At 35.6% G+C, this 26,399-nt stretch overlaps 1 protein-coding gene across 1 annotated transcript; it reads left to right on the top strand.

The window, feature by feature from the left end:
- Window positions 1-11,781: 11,781 nt before the first annotated feature.
- LOC18448049 (37S ribosomal protein S27) lies at window positions 11,782-25,125 on the top strand. The gene is made up of 3 exons (XM_006858126.4): window positions 11,782-11,878; window positions 15,181-15,415; window positions 24,679-25,125. Exons 2-3 carry the CDS (start codon window positions 15,207-15,209, stop codon window positions 24,767-24,769), a joined length of 300 nt encoding a protein of 99 aa, XP_006858188.1. The 5' UTR covers window positions 11,782-11,878; window positions 15,181-15,206; the 3' UTR covers window positions 24,770-25,125.
- The last annotated feature ends 1,274 nt before the right edge of the window (window positions 25,126-26,399 follow it).

Here is a 26,399-nt window from a genome sequence, read left to right on the forward strand (position 1 = left end):
CAATATCTTTAATTTTATAAATAAAAAAAATTATAAATAAAACATCCAAGGGTTCATAAAAATTCAAATAATAATCCTAAAATAATTTTCATCATAAAACAAACACAATTAAATTAAATTGATGGGAAAATGATTCACATGGTTTAGGAATCAATAATCATGGGGTACTCCACCTTCAACTATGGATTACAAACCGCACTTGTTTTATCAGACCGACCTTGTATTTCCCATGACCCACAGTCCAAGCAGGGGCTTATTAGCAGGTCACCAAAGTACAATAGATGAGACGAGGGGTCACAGTCCCAGTCTGTGGATTTCAGGTTCTTCACTAGAGACGAGTCAATATCGCCTAAACCTGATACGACCACAACTCCTATGATGCATAAGTGGATCTCTCGCACATGCATACGCTTCACCCTAAAATATGGATTTTTGGCTTTCTCGAATGATTTATCGATATGCATGCTATGTGATGGCACATGGATGAGGCTTTGGCCCCCGTATCTGTAGGTCACCATCACACACAAGGGTCACACAGTCCCTCAGCTCTCTCATCCGAGCATATTCTCTGACCACATCAAGGGCTAACCCATTATAATCCTTATCGATTTATTCTTTATGCCCGATTAACATGGATGTTTCCCAATCAACTGACCTAGATCGTCAAACATAGTCCGGTATCAGCAAACATTATTTGCTTAATATGGTCCACGAAGGACCACACTCCCTTTGAGTTCAAGTTCCACTATACCATTTCATTTTTACAAGCACTCATAAGGCCTTTAAAGGCCACATAAATCCAACATCTCTCACTTGCCTTTGAAGGAGTTACATTTTTTCTCTCACTTTCTCTTATTCCCATCTCTCTCTCCTAATTACAATATCTCTCAAGCATTTTTACTTATTCTTTTAATACATTAATTATGGTTTTCATCATCAATCCTTTCACAAAAGGATTTGTAGAGGCAATACCTTTTTACTTTGCTGTTCGGATCTCATCCCAAAAGTGGTATTAACTCATCTTTCACATCGCATCACAAACATGGACCTGTTGTTGCAAAAGACCATCACGTACCCTCATCGCATGGGGTCGTATGTTCATGGGCTTAAAAGAGTTTTTCAAATAAGCGGCTCCCTTTTGTAGCCATACAACCAACACCACACATTTGGGTTCCATTGGTGAACAACATTATAGCCTGTTGTTTCATCTAGCATGTCAAATACTAGTAGATGCTCCTACTGAAATATTTACTTTATTTGGATCTCTATCTTTTTCAATCTCGTCTCATTCCTCAAGTGATAAAAACATGATTTTATATACTTGAAGTTCTTATGGAATTGTGGCTCCTTTGACATGCATATCGTCATCGTACTGTCGCGAAAAATTCTTACTGCCTCACAACACACGAGGTGAAAGTCAAGTCGATTAAAAAATTTCTTAATTAATACGGCCTCCTCGATCACCAAACAGCACGCCACGTACTCTACCTCCATGGTAGACAATTTCGTCTCATATTGTTTCTTTGATTTCTAATAAACTTCACCCCCTCCAAACATAAACACATATCCAGATGTAGACTTCCCATCATCTGGATATGTGAGATAGCTTGCACCCGTATATTTGAATATCCAAGCAGCTAAAAAAAAATGGAACTGTAGCAGTTCCCACTCAATTATTGCACATACAATATACACATTCTCAACAATCTTATGCATATATCATGAGGTAACATATCAAGTCTCATGCAATATGTAATTCAATACCTGTTGGTTTCACAATATGCAAAAATCTTCATGAACCACAAAGGTTCAACCACACTGGACATCTTGGTAGTAAATGCAAACCAAGTTATCTAATCAACACAAGATATGTCAAGGAAGCCTAGCATAATGGCATTCCTACAACATTTTATGGTTCAAAGTCTTAAGTAATCGATAATTCTAAATAATTATAAACATGGGTCAAAGCATATAGGTATTTTTTTTAAAAAAAATGTGCATGATAGTTTTTTTCCCATTTTTACAAATACCTTTAAGACACAAAGTTTTTCTTTTTAATAAAAAAAATTGATTTAGTATATATATATATATCATTTTGAATCTCATGAAGTAATAATTTTTCTTCCATATTTTTGTATTTTATTTCTTATTTCAGATGATAAAGAAAATTTTCTTTAGAATAAATCTTATCTTTAATGTTATTGATTTCATGAATTCTAGGCATATCAATAAAGATGAATTTAACCTTATGTCCTTTAATACTAGCTTTTATCCTTGTGTTATCAATTTTTATTGAATAGAGCATATTTAAGAAGGGAGTTACTAGAATAACAGGTTGACTTGAACCTTTATCATTATGAAGGGGAACTTGAAACAAGCACCAGTATTGCATACTGCAACATCTGATAATTTATAATTAATAAGCATTTTGCTGCCATCGGCAGTATTAAGAACTTGGTAGTCTTGCTGAAGTATTTAGTTGCAACTAATCCTTCATTAATGCAATTTAGGTCAGCTCCTGAATCTATCAGGGCCGTAGTTTGAAAACTATATTCCTTTTGAACTATAATTTTGATATTAGTAAACCATTTTTTGGTTATTATTTTGTCTACTAGGTTTACGTATTACAATCCTGGACATTTTCTATTACATTCATACCGGCTTTGGAGGTTTTAGGTTTAGGAAGGGTATCTTCAACTTCGGGTGGTAAAGGGATATCATATTCAGTTATCAGATTATCAAATTCATTTTCTATATTTTCTTTTTCAATTCTTTCATTGATAGGGTTCTAGGTTAATTCTAAGATTTGAACTCTTGTTTTTAGAGCTATTAACTCGCTTCTAACCTCATCGATTTCATATTTTAACTCATATATTGAAGGTTATCTTTCTTCCTGTGTTTTATTTTGTACTCTTTTAAGAATGTCATGGAAACTATAATCTTCCTTAGTTGGGACAAGGGAAGACTTCGTTTTTCCTGATGGGGTTTTAGACATGTTAATGTATTGGACTAAGGCTTCTCTTTTAGCCTCTAGATCTGATATTTTGTCAATAAGGTCTATAATCAGATCTTCCTCTTTTGTAAGGGTGTTTATACTTAACCCATTCATATACAATATTGCTTTGTAAAAATTACATTGGCAATTTTCTTCTCTAGGATTATCTTCATCACCAGAATCTGAATCAGAACTGTTGATAATGATATCCTCATCATTTATTTCTCCAATTAATATTTATTCTTTAGAATCAGAAGAATCAGATGTTTCATCTTTTATTTGGAGTATCTCAAATAATTGGATTTTAATATTATCATATATTTCCAGAGAGTTAATCTTTCTTTTAACTCTACATTTATTTTTGTAATGGCCTATTTGCCACAATTATAACACACAGGGATTTTCCTTTTTCCCTTATCTTTAAAGGATGGTTTATTTTGTAAGAATTTATTGGAAAACTTTTCTTTTGTCTTTGAAGAATGTCTAAATTTTCTCTTTCTGAATTTGTCATGTTTCAAAATCAAGATCTGAGGGTGTTGATTTTTCTAATTCAGAAGAACCTGGAGTGTTTACTCTATAGACTGGTTGTTGAACCTGATTTGGAGTCCTATTAAGTCTTTCAATAATAGTTCTCCTATGAGTGGGTATTCTTTCATATTCGGATTGTGGGACAGAAGAGGTCGAGCTTCTAGTAGGATCCCTAATGCTTAATTCACCAATCCTTAAACATCTGTCGCAGGTACCTTAAGTATGTTCCAATCTTGGATCTGCTTCTCTATATTATCTATTATTTCTTCGTCTCTATTATTAATACGTAGTGTATTACTAGTAGTAGCTGACCTATTAGATAATGTACTGAGGAAATTTGCCATTTTAGTTCGAGTCAACTGGAAACAGTCCTTACACTTTCTTGGCTCTTCTTGGCCTTAATGATCTTTGGGTTACAGCGACTTTGAGCTAACATTGCAGATTTTTCAAAATCTTACTTAATAGTTCAGTTTTCTATTAGAAGTACAGTTAAACTACTGTAAATGTAAACTAGGCTCTGATACCATTAAGCGCGAAATAGGTACATACAACACAACAGGATAATATCAAAGCTTGATAAAAGGAAACAGCAAACTTACGTTTCACAGATACAGAAGCTGATAAACAATCTCAGCTGCTCAGGGGTATATTCAGGTACTTCATTCCAAAAGCAGTCGCACATACCAATTACTAGATCCTCACAATTTTACAGAAGAAAAAAAACTGGATGGCTAGATACATCACCAGATATACAAAAGAGAGAGGACTGTATAAGAGAGAGAGAGAGAGAGAGAGAGAGAGAGAGCACACCACTTAATACTTAGAACTTTGAAAACTCCAGATGTCCAAATGAAGGGAGCCTTCCTCCTTTTATAGTTGGCAGAGTGAAGCAGATTTGAAAATTATTTGAAATCCGCACCGACGGCTTTTTCAAAGATGTTTATCTTCTCCAGTGAAAAGCATATAGTGGCTACAGTGACTGTTGACAGTGGCTACAGTGAAAAGCAGGTAGTGGCTACAGTGACTGTCGGTAGTGGCTACAGTGAAAAGCAGGTAGTGACTACAGTGACTGTCGGTAGTGGCTACATTGACTTGTCGTTTTTCTGGGACACGTGTTCTGGATAGGGGTGGAGTCGTTCTGGTCCTCTTTATTTTGAAGAAAACTCAATTCCTGCACAATCATCACCGTTCATAGGATTGTAGTCTTCTTGTTCGTCACTTTGGGTGGAGGTGGACATCTTTTCTGCATTATCTTCTATTGCACTCCAGAGCTTCATTTTAAGCTCTTCTTTGGGTAGTTTGGGGTTTTGTTGCTGTAGTATAACATATTCTGATATTTCCATTTTTTAATTTTGAGGTGAAACTGAAGGTATAAGTTTCATTTTTATTTGTCTGGATTTAGGATTCATTTTTATAACTGTCCCATCATTTGATATGGATTTGTCTTCTTAACTCGACAATATAATCCTACCTATCTATATCATCATCTGAGACTTGATAATCCCATTTTAAAATCCACGGGACCTGATATAAGGTCATAAAATATATATGATAGTCTCTTTTAAGACTTTGCCTATTATATTCAGAGAATTTTCTCTGTGAAATTTGTAGTTCTGTTGGTAGAATTTGGTTTGTTGATCGCCATATAGAGAACCAATTTTTACCAGCTATGTGAATGTTTTGTATTCTGGTATGAAAAGACTTCATCCTAAGCCTTTATATATTCAAAGTAGTGATAGGATTTAATTTTAAATCATTTCATATTGATGATCATTAGTTTTAAAGGATCTAGTCCCCATTCTCTGTAAGAAATAACTTTTTTGATTTGGAATTTGGAGTATACTATTTCTATATCATTATTTCGATAATGGTGAACTATGAATACCGAACCTTTTTCCATAAGTATATTTTCATGTCATTCTCTGCATTTGTCACCCATATTAGGATGCATATGTTGCCTGAGGTATAAGACAATTATTTTTTATGATCATTTTCTATAATCAACAACGGAATATATGTTGTTTCCAAATATATGGTTTTAGTACTTGGAGTTTGAGTACTTATTAGTGTTTGAAAGAGATATATATCAATATCTTATATTTGTCTTCTTATTAAAGTATTTGGTGTTGATGGTGATGTCATGGATTTCCCGACGCTGGGAACTATATATATATATATATATATATATATATATATATATATATATATATATATATGCATCCACAAGCAATAATTATATAATAGTATGACAGTTTAAAATGATTTTTATAAAGACTTAATGGACCTTGCAAGACTATGTAGTTTTCTCAAAACCATATTCATAGACTTAGGCTTTTCTCAATCATCCAATTTAAGTTTAAAATACATGCTTAGCCTTCATAAATCATTTTACCGCATTCACCTTTAATTTCCTACTAACTCAAGTTCATGGCCACAAAAACAAATCATATATATCATCTTATAATTTTATCTAAAATAAAACATAACTAAATAATGTCTATTAAAGCCTTGACAAAATACTTCCTTTTTGGCAATTATGAATAATTTATTAAGAGATCATCATCACATGCAACACATCATATTATATACGTTATGAGAGGATGGTCACCGAGACCGAGTTCTACTAAAACACTCATTTTGTGCTTACATATTTGAATGAGCTACACCCATCTCTCGTGTTTCATTCTTAGGGCTCAAAGCCCTTGATCAAATCACATATCCATGTGTATCACTGCCTTAAGTAGTTCATACTCAAGCACAAGGAGACACAAAAATACAAGGTATTCAAAACTGGCTCTTTCAAATTTTTTAGCACTTATCACTTAATGTCCATACACTCCATACATATTCATAAAATAATTAGCCAAAATATAACCAAAGCATATTAAATAAAGTTATTGAATCTTCTTTTCGTATATGACATTACCATGCAATGTGGGATATATTATATACCTCAAAACCATGTAGTGTGGTACCTGAGCTTTCTTGATTCATCCCTTTTACCTGTTTGACAAGCTTTTATGATCTTAGGAGTACACACATCTGATGAAGAACATATTAGTCATCGGTTTCACATGTCACAAAGTGTCCATCTCTTTGGCATTCGGATTCTCCTATTTTACACCATGAATCAAATCTCTTCTTCATCCCATTATTTCAAATATCATAATTTTAATTCTCCCACTGATATTTAGCATTTCTATGCTATCACCAAGTCTCTCTATATATCCATTCATTTCGAAGAAACCAATATGTTTTTATAAGTATTGTGTTTCTTCTCCTTGATGTTATTCTTAGATCGAATATTATTCACGTATAGTGTCTTATCTTGCCAACTTTGTATTGCATATCTCTGAAGTTATACTATAATAAACCATACTCATGGCATACTATAAAACCTTTTAAAATGAGCCTTAAAGGTTTTCATAATTAGGAATTCAAATATGTGCCTTAACATGGTACATCTTTTAATTTACTGCAGCATAGAACACGAGCATGCCATGATAAAAATATGATATATGTCAACTCATAAAAAGTTTATCTCCGAGTCCTTTTGAGTATTGAAATAGACTCAAAAATATAAAATAATGCTAAATTCCATCCCTAAATCATACCATATAGTGAGTCTTCGTTTAAGTTATATTTAGGTTGTAATGCAATTTTTTCAGCAGAAAATCAGATTGAGCACCTCTCAATAAAAAAATTGTTTCTCTCAATTCTCAAATAATTTCTTTTTGAAATCTTTAGTGCTGAAAGCTAGACTCAAAATCAAATCATAACATCATAGTTTGAATCCTAAATAATATTTTTCTTCAGATAAATAAATAACATTCATGTCACAAAATAAATTATGCTGTAGAATTCCAAGTTGAACACTATCTAGTAAAATTGTCTTTTCTCTCTACTCTCATAAAGTTTCTATTTTAAACCAATTTTGTTTGAAATTAGACACATAATGATAACACATATATATTCACAAGTCTTATATGACTCTTTTAAGTAGGCTTGATAAATATAGTTACTCATGTCTCAATGAATAACATACCAAATTGTAGAAAATTTAGGATGACATTTTTTCAATCCAAAATTTTTATTCCTCTCTTCCCGTAGATATTTCTCTTTCAAATAAATTCTATTAGAAAATAGACTTGGAATGGAAGTTTAAAAATTTAGTGTGGATCATAAAACACTATATTAAGTATAGAAATAAAATCATGACTTTTAAGTAGTTTTCATTGTAGAAAACAACACTTGCACACCTTTTAATAAATTGATCATATCTTTCAAACCACAAGGAATTTCTCGATGAAACTTTTTTTGCTTGAAAGTATACTCAATTTTGTGAGTCGCAATAAAATTTTAGTAATAAATAAAATCATATCATTGGTGGAAAAATCACAGAACTTAATGGACAGTTCCTGGATTTTGCAGGGTCAGAACTGACATCCTTCATTGATGATTCCATAACTCTCAATTCCCTTAGGATCTTCTACTGAAATTTTTCAAGTAGATTATACTCTTAAAGACACAAAATATCATTGAAGTATGTAATAGAAAAGTACTTTATTATCTTATTCATGTCACTACTCCAAAATAGCCCATAGTACTCATTATGTAGAGTGCCTTTTCGGTGTTGGAGTATTACAATAATTTTTAACTTTGTGTGTATTTCTTGACCACAAAGGTTATTATATCTCATTCCCAAACTTCATCTAAACTCAATAAAGAGAAAAGACAACTAATGACATCAAGTATCAATAGCTCTGATACCAATGAAATAAAGACCTATATGATATTTTACAGGGGAATACAATTTTTTTTTTTTTTTTTCTTCACTTCTTTCTTTTGGTAAAAGATAACTTACAGGTGGTCTTTATTACAAAAATATAAATTTCAAAATAAAATCAACATAACAATAAAACCAAGATCTTAACAACTTGATGTTATTGAAACAACTATACACTATGTTTGAGAATAAAATATATGATTGCAAGAAACAAAATGAAGAGTATCGTAGGTTACCTCAATCGGGTTTATTACAACCCACACCAAGTCACCACCATTTGATGGCGCGGGATCAATGATCAACCTTCAATCTCTACCAGGAAAGCAAGTTTGGGTCAAGCCACACTAATAGAACATGAACCTCTTTGATCACAAAATCAAACCCTAGGTGAATTCTCTTAGTAACCTAGTTTGAGAGAGATGAATTGTTTTTTTGCTAAACCCTAAAACCCCTAGCCATAAATCCATACTTAAGAGATAAGAGAGAGAATAATTCCATAACCTAAACCCTTAGGTTATTTCACAATGTGGAAGAGAGAGATTAAAGACAAGAGAGTGGTGCATGCCCCCTTTGGCTTTCATGAGAGAGAGAAGCTTTTATCAAAAGAGAGAGAGGGAAATTCTAAGTGGGGCGTGCCCCTTTGTGAGATATGAGAGAGAAATATGATAATTAGGTACAAGAGATAAGGTGGCAAGATTTTTGGACGGACAATCCCTTTGTATAGGCTTTGAATAAGATTAGAGTTTCTAAGAGTTTTCCTTGGCTTGCTCTTCTTATTAGATTGAATATGAACCATTGATCTTGGGTGACTTGTGGGGTGAGAGATTTGAGTCATCAATTCCATAAATGAGCCATCAACATTATGGAATGTGCATGAACCAACCCCCTTTTCCTAAACCATTTTTCCATCAATAGAAATTAAATAAATTAAATCTAATCAAAATATTGTGCATACCATAAAATAGCACAAATCTACTCAATCTTTCCACAAAATATTTTAAAGATACATCAAGTCAATATTTAGTAAATATCTTCCAACCACATGGCAACATGTCATATCACCAAAAAATAAGAAAGAGAATAAAGGTGGGGCATGCCACTCAAGGGAGGCACTCATGGGCTCTACCTTTCTATAAATATGGTGGGCGCATGTGCACAATGGGCCCACATGATATTTTTATACATTTAAAATTAATAAAAGAATTTTAGAATATTATTTGAATATTTAAACCATTATAAAATCATTATAAATCCAAAAATTATAAATAAAATATCAAGGGGTTCATAAAAATTTAAATAATAATCTTAAAATAATATTAATCATAAAACAAACGCAATTAAATTAATTTGATGAGAAAATGATCCATATGGTTTAGAAATCAACGATCATGTGACACTCCACCTTCAACAGTGGACTACAGACTACACTTGCTTTATCAAACCGACCTAGTATTTCCCATGACCTACAGTCCAAGCAGAGGCTCATTAGCGGGTCACCAAAGTACGACAGATGAGCCAAGGGGTCACAATCTCAGTATGTCGATTTCAGGTCATCCCCTAGAGACGAGTCAACGTCACCTAAACCTGATACGACCACAACTCCTATGCTGCATAGGAGTATCTCTTACACATGCATACACTTCACTCTATAAGGTGGATTTCTGATTTTCTCAAATGATCTATCGGTATGCATGCCGTGTGATGGCACATAGATGAGGCTTTGACCCCCGTCTCTGTAGGCTACCATCACACATAAAGGTCACATAGTCCCTCGGCTCTCTCATCCGGGCATATTCTCCGACCTCATCAAGGGCTAATCCATTAGAACCCTTTGCGGTTTGTTCTTTATGCCCAGGTAATATGGGTTTTTTCCAACCGACTGGTCTAGATCGTCAAGCACAGTCCGGTATTAGCAAACATTATTTGCTTAATATGGTCCACGAGGGACCACACTCTCACTAAGTTCATGTTACACTATATCATTTCGTTTTACAAGCGCTCATAAGACCTTAGCAGGCCACATGAACCCAATACAGTAATATATTTCACAAACAATATATTTCCAGGTATCCAAACGGCCATGATTTCGAACCTATAATTTAGACATATTTGGAGCTTACATGTCTAAAAGATATTGCTTCGCACCTTCGTGTTAAGGTTATTGGCCATGCTAATGTTACAAAAATTATGATGAACTTGCATATATTTTATAAATATTTTTGATATAGTCTTCCAGTTGTTCTAAATTCTATATGAAATTCGCTTTAAAAATTGTATTTAAAGAGCAATGATCCAATGCAACGGTTGTATCATAGTATAATGCAACAACACTTATAGAAAAACATGTTTGTAGTATTTGTATGACCCCAAATACACACACACACTCTCTTCATCTCAATAATCATCTCCCCCCCCCCCCCCCCAACAAAAAAAAAAGTTCAATTTGAACCCTAGATATGGTCAAAATGAGTCCCCTCCAAAAACAAATCTAGACCATTTATTTTGTGAATTTCAAGATCTTAGCCTTTATAAACTCAAAATCATTTTTTTCTTTTTTAACATTGTTCATCTAATGATAATAAAGCCATCCAAAAAATTTGGAAATGAAGAATCCTTTTAAGGCCTAGATCTAAGCATATCACCAAAATGAACGGCCTGTGTTAATTGGGCTAAAAAAATACTTTATAGGTTGTGTTTTCAATTTTTTATTTTTTTGTGATTGTTTATTAGAATTAAAAGAGTGTATATTTCAAAATTTGGATCAAACAAATGACCATAAAATGGTTTTTTAAGGTTGTTGCATCATATTACTATACAATGGTTGAATGAAATCATTGCCCGTATTTAAGAGCAATGATCCAATGCAATGATTGTATCATAGTATAATGTAACGACACTTTTAGAAAACCATGTTTGTGGTATTTGCATGACCTCAAATTTTGCACATACACTCTCTTCGGTTCAATAATTAATCCTCCCCTAAAAAAAGTTCAATTTGAACCTTAAATATGGTCAAAATGAGTCCCTTTAAAAAACGAATCTAAACCATTCATTTTGTGAATTTCAAGATCTTAGCTTTTATAAATTCAAAACCAATTTTTTTTTTTAAACATTGTTTATCTAATAATAATAAAGCCATCTAAAAAAAATTAGAAATAAAAAAATCTCTCTAAAGCCTAGATCTAACAATCTCACCAAAATAAACAACTTATGTTAATTGGGCTAAAACAATACTTTTTAAGTCGTGTTTTAAATTTTTTTTTTTTTTTAGGAATTATTCGTTAGAATAAAAAAAGTGTATATTCTAAATTGGGATAAAAAAAGTGGCCATAAGGTTTTTAAGGTTGGTGCATATCATATTATAAGATTGTTGCATTATATTATGTACAAACGTTTTTTAGGGGCCCGTACATCTACAGCTTAGTCGGCTTTCTCCTAGTTGTCTCGCGCTATACTCTCTCGCTCGGCCCACAGAGACAGCCCTGGAGCTCCTCTCTCAAAGTTCGCTCTTCCTGGTCGCTCTCGCCGTCCAGGAACCCTCATCTCTCACTCTGGACGGAGGATAGCAGGTACGCTCATCCATCTCTCCCTCCTTTTCTCTTGGTCTTGGTTTATGTGTTTCTCTCTCTACAATTTCTGCGACTGGCTTTGCTTAGCCTCATTTTGTGTTGTCTCTGGATATTATTGAATCTTCAAATGGGTTTGAGTCTCTCTCTAGACATTTGAGATGATTTTGGTCTCTCTCGACATTGGGAATGTAGGTTTCATTGATCTCTCTCTGTAAGTTTAACAGGCTTTTGCTGTTAACTATGGTTTTGCATTTGAGAATATCCAAATCTAATATACGGTTTTTCTGTTAAAGAGATTATACGGAATATCAATACCCAACTTTAATAGGGTCAAGTTGGTTTATTCTACTCATTTAACTGAAGAATCATTCACAGGTTTGTTGTCTAGTTTCTTATTTTTTTCTTCAAATTTTATGCATTTCTGGTCTTTTTACCATGAATGGCATGTCCATATTGGTATCTTTTTTTTTTTGCACTGTGAGGTGCGATTATTTTTTGCCTCTTTTGAGTTGCTGTACATTTGCCTCTTTCAAGGTGCCATTCCTTTTTTAATGTGTTTTTTGAGGTGGAACTTGACCATGTCTTGGTGTGATCTGATTCTGGTTTTTCATGATACGCTAATAATTGGTGACCTCGTTGATCTGTTATTCATAAGTTTATTGTTTGATTGCTTTGCTATTTATGTAATTTTGCACAGCTTAGGATTCTTCCATGAATATGTTTATTCATTTTATCCATGATTATTCATTATAGTTTTCATTTTTTTCTTATGCACTTTTTTTGAAATTTTTGCCATGGACAAGTTGATCAATCAATTACTTCGTTCCATAATTTTTGTTGCGAGTTATTGCTATTATTATGTAGAATTGCTATGGGTGGACTCTGTGGTTCAAATGAGTGATTGGATTGAAATTTTTCTCCTTTCGTTTGGTTTTTTGGGAGAAATTGTTGTGTTAATTTCATTATTTGGATTAGAGTCGGTGTTTCACTTCTAGTTGTTGATATGCTCTCCTTGTTTTTTCGGATCTAAATGTTCAATGAGCATTGCACGATATAAGAACAAACTTCAATCTTAACCATTACATTTTATAAGATATGTATTTCTGAAAGTTTTGGCTTAAAAGTATTAGAAGGATCCATAATTGATTTGAATGGATGTTTTCATGCAAGGATCCATAGTTGATTATATAGAATTGCACTAGGTTACGTTGTTCTCCACATATGTTCATATTTTTAGCCTCGAGTTGTATAAGACTTTCTTAGTGAACTTTGGATATGGTTATGTACTTACCTATTATGGTGTATCAGTGTGGTTGAAATTTGATTTTTTATTGGGGGTTGTTCTCTCTTTAGTTACAGAAATATGAGATTAAATTTCGATCTTAACGATACATTGTAAGAAACACATTAGATGGGTGGTAGCAAGAAAATCTTATTCAAAATATACATTTTACGCATCAAATCAATGAAATACATAATGAACGGTTAAAACATGTATCCTGCTTTCCCACTACCAAACAGGTGAAAATAGTAGAACCACATTTGATCAAACAGGGTTTCTAGCTTTCAGGCTACCAATTTTCACTTTCTTCCCAGATTCCAAGAAAGTTAGCAGCAGGGAGAATCCTGGGGAAACTACAAAGAAAGTTATCAAACGCCACGTTCACAGAAGCCCTTCTTTTCTCTCGGAAACCTGGCGTTCACATAAATTTGCCCACATGCACACCCCACAGCTCTCTCTACTCTCTCTATCTCTCTCTACCATCGGACTTCCCTATCCTCCCGCTCTCTCTCTATTTCTGTACCCATTCACCCTCTCTCTATCTCCATCTCCATCTCCTTGGCCAACTTTTCCCCTCAAAAGCCCTAAACATCCTCTCCTTAAAACCCTAAATCTGGCGTGTCACTCGAAACAAAAAACCTTGTCTCTAGCCCCTCAAGGAAACTCTGTTTCTCAAAGCCCTAATCTCCAAGCTTGCAGATAGTTAGTTTGAGGTTGAAGATATTTCAATTGATCAAACCAGGGAGCACTTAATAAAGCCAAATCCTAAAGCATCGGTGCACTTTTTATTTTTATATTTTGTGGTGAGATTTGAGGGGATATTTTACTGATTTTGGTAGTACTGTCGGTGATATAGTAGTTTGCAAATGCAATTTTGTGTTTTCTATTTTGTGGTGAGGTTTGAAGGGATACTGCACTGATTTTTATAGTTTTTATTTGTGATATCGTAGCAGTTTTATAGTGCTTTTTTAGTTATTTTTTGTGATTTTTGCTTATAATTTTTGTAGTGATTTGCAATGTCTTGTCTAATCCAAAACTTATCCATAAAAGTAAAAGTTTTTGACAATGATGAGAATTCAATTTTATGTCACATCTCGGAGGAACGTTGTCAACTCTTCTGTCCATGTTACAATTTGATTCATGCTGCATAATTTACAATACAAAATGCACATTGTTTGAATTTAAGTGGTCCAAGTTAGTCATCAATACGCAATTTGTATTCCTGTTTTACATAAACATTATTTAGTTTTTCTTTCATTTGTCTGTTTTACAAAATAATTAAAAGGTTTTTTTTATTTCTGGAAGGTTTTGATTTCTTGAGTATGCATCATGTTAACATAGCCATCAATGGTATGGTGAGATTCATTTGGGGCTGGTTGTTAGATTAATTTCTTATTTGCACCTCATATGGTGTGAAAAATGGCAAAATATGACCGACTGTACAAGAAATCACATTATTATAGGTAAAATTCATGCAATTTTTCCTAGCCAAAATGAGGGTAATGTATTTCCACATTTCTTCCATACATAGCCAAACAGTGCCATTGTACTTCCTAAGTTGCATCCAGATGAAAATATCGCTAGAAATGTGGCAATGTATTTCATGTGAAAATATCATGACCAACTTTATGTCTAAAAGCTCATCTAGAACACATTTTTCGCAATGTATTTATCAGAAAAGAAAACAAAGCGGCCTTCAAATTGTATTCAAGAGAAAAAAACTGCAATCCTTCACAGTGCACATTTTGTTCAATTGGAACTCTTTTTTTTTTTTTGATAAGCAATTGGAACTCTTCTTTAAAATGAAAATTCATGAAGCTGGTGAGGATTGAAATGGTGATGTCACAAATGAATCCAGTTGATTGTCTGTATTTTGTTTATATAACTCCCTCTTCTCTTGTATACACATGCCCCTTTTTTTGTGGTTTATAGCTATACTTCTAATTCTTTTTAAAAATAATTTGTTATTGATAAAAAAAAATGCTGAATGAGATAATATTTCTTAAATTTTGTCTAATAGGTAATAGTGAGTTTTAAAGCTTGGAAATGAGCCTGAGGAAGCTATTGGCTGAGGCAGCATTGAAAGGAGTGACAGAGGTAAGAGCACAGATATTTGGTCATGTTTTGAATCCCACAGGCCAAAGGTCTCCTCATAAGTTATTGAGGAAGAAATTAATTGGTGAGAAGGTTGCTTCATGGTACCCTTACGACATTAAAAAAGAGGATCCCCTCGTTATGGGCCGGCAAGAACACGAGTATGTTCCGTTTTATTTTGGATTCTATGCTTATATTGTGTGTTTATTAAGTGCTCAAATCAGTGTGTTAAATACCTTTTTAGCTCAAACTTCTCTGTAAATTACTGTTGTAGAGCATAACTTCTCATTACTCACATTTGGAGAGATGTTCACTACAGGATACAATGTAATGCATTAATAAATTTTAGCATGGGCTTTTCAAATTTTTTTGTGGAGTGCTATCCTTGGCATTCTTAGGTCTTGGCTGATTTTTAGCTCTTACTATTGGAGCATCTAATTCAGAACTTTCAGAAGCTTATATTGTATTGACTACCTCCCATTTGGCTAAAAAACTAACTATGAACAAGGTCTTTCTAAAAGGATTAGAATTACAGCAAAAGTTAAGCCATTTAGTTCTGTCAAATATCAAAATGCTTGGTCTTGATTAACTAGTGAAAACTTGTGTTAATCAACTAGTGATAAACTGTACAAATTTATGAGTGTTGACACAAAAGCTTAGCGAGCTTCGAATCATGATAATGAGAGGGTTGCTTTTTGGAAGAGCAAATGCATTTTGAGATCAATGATTACATGGAATAATTGCATTAATGATGTAGAGAACTTGAAGAAACAGTGGAAATCATGAAGAAAACACCTTGACACATGCAATTTTGGAGAAACCGTTAGGCTTCCTCCCACCTAGGGCTCAAGCCTTAGGCTTCCTTTTTGTTTTCCAAGACAAAGTCTTTTTTTCTTGAAAAGAGGAATACCTGAATGCCTCTCTAGCCCGTCCACACCCCTATTTATAATGAAAATTTATCGCTTTGAAAAATATTTATCCATACAAATTAATTTTTGAACAAAAAGTCCTAACTTAAATATAACTTGAAAATGAACTCCCTAACTTTAATTAAAATGTTTAAAAAGTACCTAACTGGTCCATCAATAAATAAAAATTCTAAAATAGCCTAAAAAATTCCAAAAAAAAATTCAAGGTATTTCTTGCTCTTCTTGTTCTTCTTGGAAGCCCTCTTAAGGTTTTCATTCTTCAAATATGAGCGAAAATTAGGAGTAATATGTTGCTCCGAAAGAAGATACTCGTGGCTACTCATTGTGCTCTGATCACCATCATCAATTAAACACATCTTTATCTTATCATTTTTTTAGTTTTTATTTATTTATTATTATTATTATTATTATTTTTCTTCATCAAAAAAAAAAAAAATCCCACAAGATGTGGGAACTAGCAGACCAGGTGTTCACTACACCAAAAAATAAAAAAATAGACATGCACACAGGCTTTAGTAAAAATTTCTACTTTCTTCATCATTTCAAGATGTTATAGCCTTGTATGAGTCATATATATGGATTCATCTAGATTTCAGTTAGGTATCATGCTTTACCATCCTACTGCGTTGTCGGGAATCGCATGATTAGAAAATCTTTGTTATAAGATGGCCAAACATTTCCTTGATGGCCAAAATTATTTAATAGCCTGCTTTGAGAGATGATCACTATGTAAAAAAGGTGAGTTCATACTTTCAAAAAGCGCTAGACGGGCGACCAGAACCTGGGCGGCCCAGTTGAATCCAAACAGGATTATACAATTGTATATTGTATAAAATATAAAAATTAGGAATTTAAGGCACATTAGAATTGAAAGTATACTACACATTAGCACACACTCCATAAGCATAACCATAAGTCTGTCCATAATCCATATCCAATTAAAACTTAAAATTTACCATTTATATTTCAATCAAAGTCTAAAGGTTAATAATTATTCAACATTCATCATTCATCATCAGAAAAATTAGGGTCAGTTGCATTGGCATTATATTCATCGGAGTTGTCACCCTCCTCGACATATTGGTCGTCCTCCTCCGTCTCTTCTAAATCTGCCTCTTCTTCCTCATCTTCCTCCTCCACCCTCATTCTCTGTGCAAAAGATCTAGTGGCCCTAGGACGGTTAGCTGATGTCCCTGAAGTATCCATGACCATGTCCCATGTCAATCCTTCATGCCCCTCCACCTCATCATCATCAACTAACCACTCCATAGTATTGTCCATATTTTTTGATCTGATGGGGTCTCTCTTATCTCTCTTAGCAAACACATTCTTCAAGAATCGATTATACTTGACATAGACTAGGTCATTGAACCTCTTTGATTCAAGCCTGTTCCTTCTCTTTGTATGAATCTAACAAAATCAAATGAAACTAATTAAAATATATGATTCATGTATCAGTAATACAATTATACAGATTACCCTTACGGCCATACCCCTTCAAAAGTACTCCAATTGCGCCCACAATTGGATGAAGAAGTGGTTAGGTTTAAGATCCGAATGGCCAACTTTTGTAAATTTGGAGAACTACACCCATGTTGGCTCCACCAATTGGCTGCAAAGATATAGAATAAAGTCATAAATAAATATTAGAATTATAAACATGAAACTTGATTACTTGAATGTGATGAACTTAAGAATATTACTACTACCTGGATCAATTTTGGTCCTTTGCCTCATCGCCATTGGACTCCCAAAGACTTTAATGAGCACTTGTAATTTATCAGCTCATCAGCGCATATAATATCTGGGACATCTGGATCAGGTACTAGAACATCTACACACTTATTAAATCCAGTCATAATTGGGTCATTTGTGTGTATATCCTTGTCAACATAAAAAAAAACTGGTTCAAATAATAGCCAGCTGCATACAATGACCGATGTAGCTGCCTATCCCACTTCTCGTCAATAATCTCCCAAACAAGCTTGTAGCAGTTCTCATCATTATCAAAATTTTGGGCTATCTCTCTTTTGCATTTCTGCATAGCCTCAGATATAGAGCCCATAGAAGGCTTGTCAATATAAACCATGTGAAGGACTTTGAGCCTTTCACCCCTCGTCAAAAATCTTTAGAAAGGATAATATCTCTCACCTTCTTCCAACCTGATCCTTGGACCACTTGTATGCTCTCCAGTCATCCGAGGTAAACATCTGCCTCAACTGCACTCTCCTCGAATGTATGTTATCTAGGCATAAGTACCAGGTCGCAAATCTCGTGACCCCATGCCTCACAATCTCTTTCTTCTTTGGAAAACTATGCATCATGCTGAGGATGAGATAGTGGCCATAAATGAAAGTTGTAACTGACTTTGCCTTCTTCAGTGCACCTGATATCTCGGTTAAACCGGCAAGAGCCTCAAGCATGAGGTCTATACAGTGTGCTGCACATGGTATCCAAAAGATTCTAGGATAAGCTATGCGCTATGCGCAACAAATTAGCTGCAACAACATTAGGAGCAGCATTGTCTGTGACAACCTGTACAACATGATGTTCCCAACCTCCTTGATTCCTTTCTCTAAAACTTGGAATATGTAATGGGCATCATGGATATGATCAGAAGGCATCAATAGACCTCAAAAAACAGTCCCTAAAGGACAATTCACAAGCAAATTCATTGGACTTCTTCTCTACCTATCACTCCAAGCATCAGTCATAATAAACCCATACTGGACCCATCCATCCTTCTTAACTTCTACAGCTTCCTTCGTGACACTCACCGCCTTTTTCAAACTCTGAAAGATCATATGGGGTTAGAGGTTTCATCCCAGGCCCAAATTGGCCAATTGCCTCTATTGCAGCATAGAAGCTGCTTATGCGAGTGGTATTGAAAGGAATGCCCGCCTCATAAAACCATGTAGCAAGATAATAAGCAGCTCTATCTCTCTCTTCCTTCTTCATTCTATTTTCAATGGTGGTTTGCTTCTTTGTTTTCTCTCCTGCAACCTCAGTGTCAGGCCGAGGCAAAAAACTATCCATAGGGCCTCTAACCCGAGGCTCCTTACTCCTAGAACCAGAAGCAATTACAACTCTTTTTCCCTTTCCCCTAATAATGGATTGTTCTACTTTTACCTCTTGACATCCCTCCCCAATCCCATCCTCATCACTGTCATCATCATCATAATTGTCCCGAACCTCAGACCTAATCTCTGCTATGGATGCAAATCTCTCATCTTTTTTCTTTTTTACCATATTAAAAAAATTGGTTATTTCCTTTTTAACAGCTTCGGAAGTCTTTTTACATTGGGTAACATCCCCCCTGATATCGACAAGATGTTTATTGAACCGGTTTATGGCCCCTTTTGTATCCTTCTCACAAAAATTGCATCTTATGCAATTTTTATCATTAGGATTTGGGTTGTAGCCTTATTTTTAACTGGGATCACCACTCCTATTAGATCCCGAAGAAGGCATCTCAAAATAATGCAATTTACACAAGCAATAAAAAAAATCACTTACTTTGAGTTTGATTGCTCAATCTCCAAACTTCCACCTCAAAGATGCTTCTAAGGACTCAAAATCTTCTGAAAACCCCTTCAATAGATTTATAAAACATCAAAAATTAAATCTAATATCAATGGGTGATGTTTTGATCGATTTTTCATAACTTTGAGAAACCCTTCGATCTTAAAGAAATCACAGAAAAATTAGTTTTTTGGGGGCTTTCGCTCTCTAAAATGGGCTCTAATAAGTTTTAGGTTTCAAATAGACCTAAAACCACAATTTTTGGCCGTTTAGTATAAAGAAATGGAGAAAAAATGCCCCCATAGAAAGCAATTTTCGCGGGCGTTGGACCTAGGCGGCCACCTAGGTCTGGGAGCTGGGCGGCCGCCTAGGTGGTTTCCTGGGCTCCTAGGCGGGCGCCTAGGGACCACCGCTTTTTTAGGGCGCCTAGGCCTGGGCACATTGCCCAGGCCTCAGATCCACCTAGGCGGTTGCCCAGGCGCTGGGTGGTCCGCTTTTTGGAACACTGGGTGAGTTAGATCTGAACTGCAACTGAGACCTCTTTAGAGCTTGAAAGAATGTAGCTTAGCTCCAATTGGGGCATAGAAGATGCAAATTGTTTGCCACTCCGATAGATGGAATGGAAATGGTTGGTGCAACTTTGCAAGGTTAAGGGAGGTTTGCACTGATGTAGGATGATGTTGCATATAGAGAGTAGCATGGCCCTGCGGTAGAGGAGGAAGAGGGCACTACTGTGCCTTGCAACTATTGTTGGGGAACTGGACCAACCAGTCCATATTATTTTTCATTTGAGATGGAACTCTAGCTAATCTGAAGACAAAACCCACCTCTTCAGAATTTGGAGGCAGAATACAAGCCTGTAAATGAGGGCAATGTGGTAACTCTATGTTTCTCTTTCTACTTGAGTTTAAAGTGAGGAACTTGGAGGTGGGCTTTCTATTATGCTGTTATGAGCTTGTTTAGAAATTAATGTATGAAAACTACAAACCCTATTGTTCCAGTAGTGAATGGTGTGCTTGAAGAACCTCTCAGGAATTGATATTTATTGTGACTCCAAATCCTATTTATTTCATTTGAATAGGAACTGCTGCATAACGATATCTCCTTCTGTGGTATTACAGTCAACTTGAAAAGGGGACCAAATGCATCTATATTAAAGGATATTAGTGTATTTGTCATTTGAAAAAGATTCATACACAGCCCACCAATGTCTGATGCTCTTATCCATCGATGAATAATTTATGTCAGTATCATTTGCAGTTTCAACAACATATTTAGGCGTGCAGCTCAAATTGAACACTTCTTGATGCCGAGTTTGGTGACAAGACGTAAATGGATTTTCAAAGCCTGACCAGTCGCTAAGTTTATTTTTTATGGGTGGGTTGAAAATTGATATTTGCAAGGTTCAACTACACACAAAAGCTTACTATTTGTCGTTCCACTGTGTTTATATGTGAATTTCACTCACACCTGCCTGACAAGAATTGATCGCAAGTGTGTGAATCGAAGAACTGTCCTTAGATTATACTTTGAGAGGTCACACCTGCTTGACATGCATTGACGGCAAGTGCATGAATCCAAAAAAATTCCCTCATTATATTTTGAGAGGTGTTTCTTAATCATAGGAGTTCGAGATAATTTTTGTTCCCTGTTCTTCTTTGGTCTTTCCCTCTATCTAAGCATGTGGATGGATTTCTTTTAGTAATATTTATTGGATTAGGGCAAGTTTCAAGGGACCACTTTATCTCTAGTATGTGGCCTTCTGACCACTTTTAACCAAATTAACGGGTTACTCAAATTAACGGGTTATAGAAATGAGGCCTACTCTTGAGGAGGTTGGAGCATAGTTGTCGGCTTCGGGTGCATTACAGGGAATGGGAACTGGTTCGGGTCCACTGAACCATGTATTGCTGGAAGATCCTTGTGGTTGGGATTGTCGACTGTACCATCACATATCAAGGGAGTGTGATCCTTATCACATGGAAGCGCGATTCCATGAGGTTGGAATCACAATAGTAAGTTTTAAGGGATCGGTAATGATGTGTAGGTTCACATTACCATTGGGCACAAACCTAAATCAGTGCATATGAATCAGTGCCGAATAGGGAAAATATCATATGCACTGCATCTTACACTTGAGAACAGCAATTCAAACGAGTACGCTGGAGCATAGTTGTCGGGTTCAAACCCTCTGGGATTGAGGATCACAATATAGGGCTCCACGTTCCATCCAAGATCCTTGGCTAGATCATAAAAAAATTGAAGAAATAAACCCACCTCTCGGTGGCAAGCAGATGGTTGAGTTTGATCTCGTCAAAGATTCAGAGGTTTTGTTGGATTACTATTTTAGCAAAGGTTCCAAGAATAGAAAAGCTTCAAATTAGAGAATTCCATATTCCCAACAGGTGCTCTATGTGCAAAGCTGCTGAGGAAAACAAAGCCCTCATATTTCTTCATTGCAAGATGGCCGAAATTTTGTGGTCTTAGATCCTTTAGAGCTTTGGTTGGGTTTGGGTAGCACCACAATCCGTACATTTCAATCTTTTCTCTCTCCACCATGTCTGGCAGCAGTCATCTTGCTTTGAGGGGTTCAATGGCTGCAACCATTATGGACCCTGTGGACTGAGAGCATCACGAGGAATTTCGAGGATATGGTGGCTAATCCCAATGCCCTCTTGGATTGTGTTAGAAATATGGCCATCCTTTGAGCTTGAAACCACGACACTCTTAGAAGCCTCTCCATGAACAATTTCCTCGGCAGTGGGAGTAATATCCTATCTTCTACAGCAGCTTTGATTTCCTGCTTCGCTGTGAATACCTCCGGAGACAAATCAGATGAAGCTCAACTTTGACAGTTGCTCTCTTGGCAGCCTGGGGCTGGCAGGCTTTGGGGGTCTCTTCAGAAATCACAACAGCGTATCCTTCTTTTGTTCTCTGGCCATCTTGGCCATGCAGATTCCGCCTTTGTGGAGTCTATGGCCTTACTGGAAGGCATCAAGAGATTCAACTGGAATTGGGGGTAACTCCCTTCTTGTTGAGGGAGACTCCAAGAACAACATTGCGTTTGTCTTGCGAACATTTACCAGTCCATGGCATCTTATCCATATTATCCCTATTTCCTTCCTCTGTAGGCATATTCGCGTCTTCTTTCGGCGTATTTGGAGGGAGGCCAACTCTTGTGCAGACAGTTTGGTCAAGAATGATGTGATTGCCAGGGACACTGATCGATTCTTATCAGTTTTTTGCATCATTTCAACATTTTTTGTTTTTTGCCTTTTCCCTTGTATAGAGTGCTGCCTCTAAGACTATTTTTTGTATATCGGGTGCTTCGTCTAGCATCAATGCTTTGTGCATGGACACTAAGAGCTGGCCCGGCAACAAGCTTATACAACTGTTGTACCTTTCATATACAGTAATACAAATCTTCGTCACCATTCCCCCCCCCCCCCAAAATAAAAAATAAAAAATAAAAAAGAAACTAAACTCGAGTATTCCATGATTATAACCAACTGACGACTTTCCCGAAAATGATTATCATGGCAATCTTTCACCACTGTTTATTTTGTTGTGGAAGCTTACTCTGGAGTCCAGGCACTTGGTTTTGTAGGCTGCTTCTTGGCCTTTAGCTGCCACCTCAAGTTGTGTCTCAGGGCATTGAAAATGCACATTTTTCCAAGATCATCACTGTAAAATGACACGAAGCGAAATGTCCATATAAAGATACTGGGTGATGTATTCTGCAGATTGAAAGTACACTATATATGTATTTAATACTTGAGCAAGTTCAATAAACATGGGTTTAGTCTTTTAGAATATTCTGTTCTCAGTCAATGTATAAGTTCAATAAACGTGGTTTTAGTTTTCTAGAATATTCTGCTCTCAGTCAATTTATATGTACAATGGAATAATTATTATTATCCATCATATATCAGAAAAGTGGGTGATGGTTATCATTGTTGGAATGTCATTTATGGTTGATGGTCTATGGATTAGAGGAATTAGAGGATTTCTATACATTTTTTTTTTTAATTTTTATCAAAGAGTATCTGCAGATGTGGCAATTGGAGATTTAAATAGAGATGGACATAACTTTGTAGTGCTCGCCTGATATCAGAGTGCATCAAGATTAATTGTCTTTGGCCTCTTATCAGGAGTTCCTGGATAGCGCTTCGGAGACTACTGTGAGCAGTGAAATTCCCAGGCCAAGTTTTGGGGTGGTGGGAATATGCCCTCCTATTGGGTCTTGACAGTGATGCCCTAGCCTGGTCTGGAATTACTAGAGTGGGAATTTGTGTTTGAATCCATTTTTCACACATTCTGATCCTTTGTTTACAATTTACTGTCATTGCTATTTCTTAAATTAGGGTCTAGTTTTATCGCCATTCTTTCTCTATTCCCAACCAACATAGCGGATGGCAACTTCATGATAGTGGGCAGCTAGTATAGCCACCGCCAATATTAGAAACATTGGTGGAAACTAGCCTCCTATGTGTGTGTGTGCGTGTGCGTGTGCGTGCGTGGTGTGTTGTGTTGTGCATGCATGCGTGGTGTGTTGTGTTGTGCGTGTGTGTGTGTCATTGGGTCATCAAGAAAATATCATTTAGAAACCATTTGTTTTCTGTTTGGGTAGGAAGCTGGTTTCAGACCCCCAATCTCAAGATTGCAACAGGGCCTTGGAGTTGGCTTATTGGCTTGGACTTGAAAATATACTCTTTCTTCATGTCCAAAAGAGAGGAAACCCTATTAAACGTTTATTTACTTCTGCCTAGTTTTATCTCTATTTTGGCAGATGTTTTTTGAAACTGTTTACCTCTTGCAAGAGTTGTTACTTGAGCTTCAATCTTGCTTGCAGTTTATGCAGCTGAAATTAGTTCTTTTGGTTTCTTTTTAGATGTTTGGATCTTTGAGTGATGATTTTGTGCATTACAGGCGATCTTTGGATCTTTATTGATTGATGATTTTGTGCATTACAGGCGGTTAGCTAAGCTTGAAATGTTGAAGCGACGTGGAAAGGGACCACCCAAGAAGGGCCAAGGCAGGCGTGCGGTTAAGCGCAATAAGTGAGACTGTTTATTGGCTTCAGGTGTTACTGCCAAGCTAAAGTAGACCATGAGATCAAGCAATTTTGTCTCAAAATAGGAGTTAAGCTCTCTTGGTATTATTCAGTTGATGTTGCTTCCCCGCAAGCCGAGTCATTCTGGGACGGATGAATTACCCAAAAAAGTGGGTGACTCTGTTCTGGGTCCTGAAAGTATTTGTATTTTTTAATTCAGACCTGGCAGAGTTGGCCCTCTCTTCGGCTTGGGAGTGCGGCAAGTCCGAGTCCAAACCTGGGTTTCAAATATTGGTGTTAGGTGGTTTTATGACTTTTATTCCGTGTTATTCAGTCTAATTTATTATTTTTGTGTCTTAGAGCGCAACAGAGTTCCCCTTGAAGTTTGGATTTCTTAGCTGACCTATTCTTTTTGCCTACTTTTTAATCTTTTTGGGTGGGGAACACTGGACCTTTGAGATCCTAGCCATAGTCTGAACCCAAAGTGTGCACACAACAGCTAGATTTTTATGGAAAGTTATAAATAATCTCCCCTCTAGATAATCTGTTGCATTCCTTGATCATTAAAGCCCACAAGTAACTGAGCCCACGATTCTTGATTTTAGACCTTCACCACGAAGCACATTTCTCTCAAAAGATCCTGTGTTAAGCACACCTGTATCCCGTGGTTTTCAATCCCATTGATGCTACCCACCGACACCTTCAAAAAATGACTCCTAATCTATTTGAAAAACGGGTGGTGGCCTATCTTCCCTATTGAATTACACAAAAATAAAAAAAATCTTGTGGTTTGTGTTTTTTCCAAAGGTCCAAAAAGAGAGCACATTTAGGGCTGTTTGGGTATTTGGAAATCTATTACATAACGATCGATTACTAGGAAATATGATATTAGTACACTTTATTATAAAAAAATAGAAAGAGATTATTCGAGATTTTTTCAAAAATCATGAAATACAATACGCTTATTGAAAAAGGTAAAAAATCTATTATGCTCTTGATTGGTAATCTTTAGAAATCTTTGCGTGCGTCTGTCAGTCTTATCCCGGTTTAATTAAATACCAACTTGTTCTATCCCAGTTTAATAAAATGTCAACCCGTCTATTCGGTGTGCATAGGTGCTCCTTCCCTCTTTAAGCCCGTTCTTGTCAAGTAATAGTAATCTTTAGATATCTTTTGCGTGCATCTGTCAGTCCTATTCCAGCTTAATAAAATATCAACACGTCTTATCCCAGCTTAATAAAATGCCAACTCGTTTATTCGTTTTGTATAGGTGCTCCCTCCCTCATTAAGCCGGTCCCCTTTCTCTTGAACCCTAGTGCATAAGGTGCTCTCTCTCTCAGCTCTTTCTTCTGATCTGTACTTTTTATTTTATTTTATATCTATATTAAGCCCCTTTTATGTTTAAGCTTTTTCCTCTCATCTCGACTTTTTTTTTTTTTTTCCTTCTTGCTCTCTCTTCTGGACTTTTTCCATTCTCCCTCTTTTTATTTAAGCTCCTTTACTCTCTCATATGGACTTTTTCCATTTTCTGTTTCCCTTAAGCATATCCATTTTCTTTAGCATATTGATTCTAATCAATGAGAAATTACAACATAAAATTATAATAAAAAATAAAATTTCACCCAACATAAGAAATTACAC

This window comes from Amborella trichopoda, chromosome 2 (genome assembly GCF_054954075.1).
Source record: "Amborella trichopoda isolate Santa Cruz 75 chromosome 2, AtrichopodaSantaCruz75HAP2 v2.0, whole genome shotgun sequence".
Taxonomy (NCBI): domain Eukaryota; kingdom Viridiplantae; phylum Streptophyta; class Magnoliopsida; order Amborellales; family Amborellaceae; genus Amborella; species Amborella trichopoda.